The sequence below is a fragment of the Oratosquilla oratoria genome, chromosome 7 (assembly GCF_046742065.1).
Source record: "Oratosquilla oratoria isolate Oo_2021 chromosome 7, ASM4674206v1, whole genome shotgun sequence".
Classification (NCBI taxonomy): Eukaryota; Metazoa; Arthropoda; class Malacostraca; order Stomatopoda; family Squillidae; genus Oratosquilla; species Oratosquilla oratoria.
The window spans coordinates 60747447-60754946 of NC_134783.1; the positions used below are offsets into that span (position 1 = coordinate 60747447).

At 38.8% G+C, this 7500-nt stretch overlaps 1 protein-coding gene across 21 annotated transcripts in view; it reads left to right on the top strand.

Annotated features, from left to right (window-relative positions):
* The window catches only part of LOC143027176 (F-actin-uncapping protein LRRC16A-like), a 165291-nt gene that overhangs the window by 125714 nt on the left and 32077 nt on the right, over window positions 1-7500 (top strand). For 15 of the 21 annotated variants that reach the window (XR_012966577.1, XM_076188294.1, XM_076188299.1 and 12 more), the window contains 3 exons: window positions 1609-1764; window positions 2190-2345; window positions 4077-4097. Coding sequence is in view for 20 of the 21 variants with exons in the window: in XM_076188294.1 (XP_076044409.1) it covers window positions 1609-1764; window positions 2190-2345; window positions 4077-4097 (333 nt within the window). In the remaining variant the exon portion in view is untranslated. The remainder of the gene's footprint in view (window positions 1-1608; window positions 1765-2189; window positions 2346-4076; window positions 4098-7500) is intronic. The other 6 variants (XM_076188297.1, XM_076188308.1, XM_076188312.1 and 3 more) reach the window with 1 other exon arrangement.

Sequence of the window (7500 nt, forward strand, 5' to 3'; positions counted from 1 at the left end):
GTATTCACTAGTCTAGAACTTCTTTTAATGCAGATGAAATTACAATCAAATCTTCGAAAATCCTACAGCCACTAGACTAGTTTACTAGGCAGCTGATAGATGGCTCAGAGTGTTCTGGCCTTCATTCTGTTTACTTTGTTAATGATGGTGGTGATTTTTTAATATTAATGCAAAAAATTATTTAATTTTTATGTAAACAATAGTTACAAGAAGTAAATGACCATCAGAAAAATTATGAAAAATAGTAAGAGTGCTGAGTACAATCGAGTAATGGTGGAATGGTTTAAACAGTGTTGTATTGCTGGTATTCACTGTCATCGATGCTAATGTATCAGGCTATTCCATAAAAATCTTAAATTAGAATATGAGTGCAAATACACCGAAGGATGGTGATTCAAAAATCATCATGGAATTAACTTTAGCAAAGTTTGTGGAGAAAAGCAGTCTGCAGAGTATGCTGATGACATTTTGAAGCTTGTAGTTGATTAGCATTTTACTCCTGAACGGGTGTACAATGCAGACAAAACTGCTTTGTATTGACAATGCTCACCGAGGAAAGCCTTAAGAATGGAAGACAAAGAAGTTTCCACAGGATTCAAACAATCTATGGACAGGCTTACTCTCATAGGTTGCTCAAATGCAGCCACACACAAGAGTAAACTGCTTGTGATAGGAAAATCTAAATGCCCTAGGGCCTTGAAAAGTATTAAAATTTATCCAGAAATATACCATTTGAACAAAAGTTGTTGGATTACAAGTAAGCTTACTCGAGAATAGTTAGAAAATTGTTTTGCACCAGAACCAAGATCCCATTGCAAAGCTATAGGCCTCCCAGAAGACTGCAAAATTCTTCTTATTTAGATAACTATTCATTCCACCCCATAGTGAATCTTCTGTGTATAAACAATGCTTAAACAGTAAACACACCTAACTGTACATCTCATATCCAACCCCAAGACCAAGGAATACTATGTTCTTTGAACCTCTTCAATACGAGTCAAATTCTTGTGCACAGCATCGGATGCCTCATGTATGATGCATCACACCACTCGCAATATGAAATATAAAGTCACTGATGTACTATTCATTATTTTTCACTCTGAGTAATAATAAACACAGAAAACATGATCAAACCAGTTCACAGAATTTGGGGGTCACTCAGCTACAACTACAAAATAGATATAATCAAAACATCGATGCTGACATCTTCATATACCCTCTCGCGCCTCATGATGCCTACATAGGCATCATTGTATGGAAGAGATTAAGGCTAAATATTATCCACTTTTCATGAAAGGTATGTTAGATTCTGTGAGGGGATCATTGCTGGTTAAAAAAAAATATTATCCAGCATGGCATATGAACCAAGGATGCTGGAAAATTGTTTGTCTACCTGTATAATTATCTTTGATATGGTTATGATGGAGATATTAAGATATGTAATATTAGCATCTGTGCTTATCAGCTTTTAATTTTCTTGTATGATTCTTAATGTAAGTTATGTCATGATCAAGTTGATTCATTCATGCCATGTAAAAATTGGTTTTATTTCAGATATTAATATTTCATACACATATAATCATAGTGATGTTCTTTAATTTTTCACAGCTTCCAGGGCAGCTAGTAGAACAGGCAATAGCTGAACAAGCAGGATCTGTTCTACTTAACAAAGTCAATGAAGTCAATTTGGCAGTTGCATCTACCGTGTCTGACCGTGTCATTGATGAAGTCGTAGATTCGTTATCAAAGGCCTACAAAAGTTTGGTAAGATTATTTACTTTTTCTTTTTTCGAAAATGTGAGAATTAGCCCTTTTCCTGTACTTAAAGTTCCCCCTGGCTGAACAAAGTTGCCTGACACCAGTCAGAACAAATGCACAAGTTTTGACTTGCTTGGAAATCAGGAATGTGAGCATTGGTTTGCTAGAGATGGTGCAACATATTTCCTTTATGGGTTCCAAAGTTCAACCGATTGGCAGACCTGCCCTTTACCCATTCAAGCAGGAAGGCTGGGGAAATGGGTATAGTGGGGCAAAGACAGATTGGATTTATATTTTGTTAGGATTTAAAGATGGCCAACAAAGAGTTGATCTTTCTTAGGCTTCTGACATTGGTTTTCATTTAATTAATACATTTATAATAATTTTAGATTTATGGTGTTATTAGTTCTTTTTGTTTTCGTACATTGCAGCAATCAGGAGAAGGAGGAACGAGGAAACGAGCTTCTACAGGTGCAGAGATGGGCAGTCGAGAACGAGGGAGTAGCGAGTCATCTTCGAGGTCGGAGCGCTCAGATACAGTCAGTCAAGGCGATGATACCAGTCAGAAGTCTGATCCCTCCCCACTGGTCAGTGAAATTAGTGCTTGTTCAACCATTGTGATGACTAAAATAAGTGGTGTACAGAGCTTTAAATTCAGATTTCAGTTTATATTGACATTTGGTACAACTATCTCGAAGATTTTGATGGACAATAAAATGCCAGTGGTTTCCGACCAAAGTCCTTGGACTCGAGGGGTCCTTGGCTATATTTGATGGGATCCACACTAACTTTATATTTTTTCCCAGTTCTCATTTCTACAAAATAAAGGGTAAATAAAGGAAAATAAGATGAGTAAAGTTCAGTATCTGGTCTATCAGAAAGATAGACTAGATGTATATGTATTTACTTAGTTGTAGTGTAGAGGAAGGAGGGGAATGTCTGCTGAGGAAGGACAGGAGAGGACAGAAGATGGGGGTGAGTGGAGAATGGTTGTGTATGGATGATACTGTAATGCATGATGGGGAGTGGGTGGGGGATGGGTGAGGGAGTATGTGTGAGAAGTAAATTGATTCAGCCTAAAGGGATTTCTCCCCATCTTTTCTTTATGCATGAGGGAACGGAGAAGGGGGGTCGCTGATTTAACCACTTCAGTACGGGACTTAAATCTCGCGGGCAGCAGCCAATGCCAGCCGTATGACGTAACGTAATAATATTCGCATCATAAAATATAGTCACCGCTTATATCGATCGTTCTCTTTTTCACCCGCGAATTTTGAAAACCACAGAGAATGGGATTCAGGGCGCATTTGGGAGAATGTAAAAACACAGGGGCGACTACAATAAATATAATCAAGACGCCGATATGGCAGCGTCGCTAATCCACTTGCTCCTCATGACGCCTACGTGTGCGGCACCGTATGGAAGGGGTTAATGAAGTGGCCTTGCTGTGGATGTGCTGTGTCTTGCAACACTACTTCTGACCCAGGGCAGTGGACGAGATGCAAGGATAACCCGTTATCCAGGAGCTGCTAAGATAAGAGGGAGGGAAGGGGGTGGATGGGAGGGGAGTATGTGGGGAGGGAATGGGTGGGAATGGTTTTTATGCCTTTTTTTGTAAGGGGAAAAAGTCTTTGGTATATGTATGTATAAATATATGCAAATCAGTGAAAAATTTACACTTACGTAATTTTAGGTATTTTGTATTAAGATATTTGATTTATTCATCTTATTGATTTTAATAATTCATTATTATTATTTATTTATTTTATGTATGTATGCAAAGGGGGACAGAGAGGGGGGGTCGCCGATTAAATGAAGCGGCCTTGCTGTGGATGTACTGTGTCTTGCGACACTGCTTCTGACCCAGGGCGGTGGGCAGGGTGCAGGGATGACCCGTCATCCAGGAGGTGCTCAGATGAGAGGAAGGGTGGGAGGGGTGTGGAGGGTATTTAGGGATGAAATGGGTGGGAGTGTTTTTATGCCTTTCCCTTTTTGGCTACCTCCCTTGGAAGGGGGAAAAAGCCTTGGTATATGTATGTATGTATGTATTTATTTATCTTTTTTTTTAACTTCTCTTGATGGCTTAAGTTGTGTTGGTGCTGTTGTAATGTTAAGTACTTTTTTTTTTTTAACTTCTCTTGATAGCTTAAGTTGTGTTGGTGCTGTTGTAATGTTAATTAAGTACTATAGGGTTGATAGTCTTAAAATTTGGATAAAATATATAAATCTTTACTCCTTCCTAAGTTCTAAAGTGTGTTTGTTTGGTGTTGGGTCTCTAATGTGTGTGGTTCCCTTTTATCTTTCCCTGCTGCCAACAGAAACTGGAATACTTAAACCTAGTAAGTACCATCCGTCCTTGCCTTGTTTCTCTAACAGCATGGAAATGAAAGCATGTTTCATTTTATTATGGATAATAAATAAGCTAAGGTGCTATGAAAAATATTGATATATGAATGTATATGTAAATACTTGGAAACATTTCATGTGACACAAGTTTTGAAGTTACATTTAATGTAGTGATACTCATGTATACAGTGTAGCTCCTATGAAAATTGAAAAAGGTATTTTCAGTTTGAATATTTTTTATCCACAAATGAATATGATAATGGAGTTTAATGGTACATGGTTAGTACAATAGAGTAGTAATAAAGTGTTAGTTGTTTGCCAACCAAAGTATCAGATATTTCTTGTTCATTAATTTGCTGCTGGTGTTTGTCTTTTCTCTTTTCATCTGATGTATGATTAATAGCAGAATATCATAATTTGAATTCATTCCTGCATTTGTCGTTAGCTGAAGTAGAAAAGCAAACGAGATAATAGAAGACTGACAGTATCGTATGGTATATTGATGCGTAGTAATTTTTTTTTAGATATGTATGTACTGCATGTATATGATCATACAAAGTTTTACTTTTCTTCACGAAAGATGTGTAGTGGAACACTGTATCTAATGAAATTGATCACTTTGGAAGTTTGATATGTGTATGCATTAATGTGATGGATGTGTGGATCAAACTTAGTAGTCAGGTAGATATGCGAAAAGTTTGGGGCAAAAGGTAAAGTTATTTTTAAGGGGATTTATGGATCTGGAGAAGGCTTATGACACGGAGTCAACAGTAGGGCATTGTGGGCAGTATTGCAAATGTGTGAGACAGGAGGAAACTTGTTAAGCTTTTGCTAGTAGATCTTGTGAGGGATGGGAACAGTGAGATTGAGTGACATGAGGTGATGGTCAGGCTGCACCAGGGTTAGTCACTATGTCTGTTCAATGTGCACATGGACGGGTTAGCGTGGGATGTAAGTGTGAGGGTGATTGGCTAGGGATTGGAGATGGTTAATGAAAGTGGATGGAAGTGATAAGTGAGCTAATTGTTTGCTGATGATGCTGCACTTGTAGATAGATCAGAGTAGGCTCTAAGCCATTTAGTTATGGAGTTTGGGAAGGTACATGATAGGAGGAAGTTGAAAGTTAATGTAGGTATAAGTAAAGTAATGAGATGTATAAGGTGTGAGGGAGGCAGTGGGATAAGTCTTATAGAAGAGAAGTTAGAGGAAGTGGGTAGTTTTAAGTATTTGAGGTCACATGTAGCAGGGAATGGAGGAATAGGGGTGGAGCTAAACTGTAGAGTGAGGGAAGCATGTGAAGGTCTTGAACAGTGGTTCTTAATCCTTTTCAGTGCCCTTAGTACCCCTTGATATCTCAGAAAGTTTTCTTGTACCTCCATCCAATACAAATACAATGCAAACATATGAAAAGGATTAGTGATACAAACCTTGCTTTGCTTTCTTGTAAATATACAGTACCATGCACTGGCTATCATGTCTCATACCCCCAGGTTCAAGGTTTCATACCCCTTGGGGGTACAGGTACCCCAGGTTAAGAGTCACTGGTCTTGAAGGAACAAGTGTCATGAGAAATGAGCATGTAGGGTTGGAGGCAAAAAGGAGGTGGTGTGAATGTTTGGTTGTGCCTACAACACTATGAGGCAGAGACTTGGAATGTAAGGGAGACAGAAAGGAGAAAATGAAATGTGTTTGAGAAATATGGTGGAGATTACAAGGGTAGAGTGAGAAATGAGAAGGTGAGACAAGGAGCTAGAGAGTAGGGTAGATGAAAGAATACTGAGATGGTTTAGGCATGTGGGAAGAATGAATAAAGAGAGACGAGCAAAATGAGTGTAGAAGGTAGAGATAGACAAAGTGAACTTTAGGGAAAGACTGAAATGGAATGAAGAGGTCTCGGGTAAAAGGGTAATGTCTATTGAGCAGGGAAAGGAGAAAGTAGGAGAATGGTTGTGAATCAGCCCAAAGGGGTTTCTACTCATCTTCTCTATTAACTCATCAGGGGACGAGCAAGAAGGAAGGGTCCTGCTGTGGATGCACTATGTCTTACTGCATTACTTCTGACCAAGGCAGGAGTGTAGAAATTTTTTAGGAGGGAAAATGGGTGTGACATGGGTGGAGGGTGGGTGCATGCCTGGGTTTATTTACCCTTGTGAGTGGGAAGAAGTCTTAAGAACATTAGAATGAAGGAGACTGCAAGAGACCATGAGGCCTACACTAGGCAGTTCCATTAGTGAGGCATTTAAACAAATATTTTCTCTCAGTGTTTACTAAGGAGAGGTTAGAAAAGGTACCTGACTGTGATCTGATTTTCAGTGGGAATGAAGAAAGTAGACTATCTAATATCAGCATTAGTAAGGTGGAAGTAGTCAAGCAGATTGAAAGACTTAAAACTGCAAAATCTCTGGGTCCATTTTGGTACAGATATAGATTAATGTGCCATACAAGAAGTTTACAAAGTCAGTGAGGAGTTGTACTTACAGTTTAGGACTTTTACATGGCAGAATTGATCTGTGAAAGAATTAAGAGAAAGAAAGTATTAGCTTTATTATTGGGACTTTGATTTTAATATGTACACCATCACTATTTATGCAAGGGATGGTATTATTCTTTAACTCTCATATTCTGTAGCTGACATATTTACTAAAGCTTAAGGTTTTGTTGAATAAACATCATTTACTATATGTTCCCAGAAAAGGCATATGGGTGGGTTTTAATTAAGATGATTAGGTAAGGAACAGAGGGAATAAACAGGAGTATTTTGGGTTTAGGAAAGGTAGAGATAAAATTTTTGTGGTAAGGCAGATTTGTGGAAATGTTTTGGCAAGAGTTAATGATATATTTTGGGCCATTATGGATTTGGAGGGTAGACAGGAAGGCATTGTGGGAGGTATTGCACATATGAGACTGGAGAAAGCTGTTAAAAGGCAGTCAAGAGTTTTTTTTTATGAGAGCAGTAGAGCTTGTGCTAGGATTGGAAATAGAGAGAGCCAGTGATTTCAGGTAAAGGTGGAGCTGTATCATGTTGCCATGGCTGTTCAATGTGTACATGGATGGGGTGGTGCAGGAGGTAAATGCAAGGGTGATGGGCAGGGGACTGGAGATGGTTAGAGATAGTGGAGAGAAGTGTGATGTGAGCCAGCTGTTGTTTGCAGATGACACTGTGCTTGTGGCAGGATCAGAAATGGAGTTAAGACAGTGATAGAGTTTAGGAAGGTATGTGATAGGAGAAAGTTGGAAGTAATTGTGGGTAAAAATATGGTGAAGAGATGTACAAGGGAAGAAGATGGCAGTGAGTTGGATGTAAGCTTTAAAGGAGTGAGACTGGAGGAAGTGGATGATTTTAAGTAATTGGGGTTGCATGTGGCAGGAAATGGAGGTGTGGGGGTGGAAGTAAAT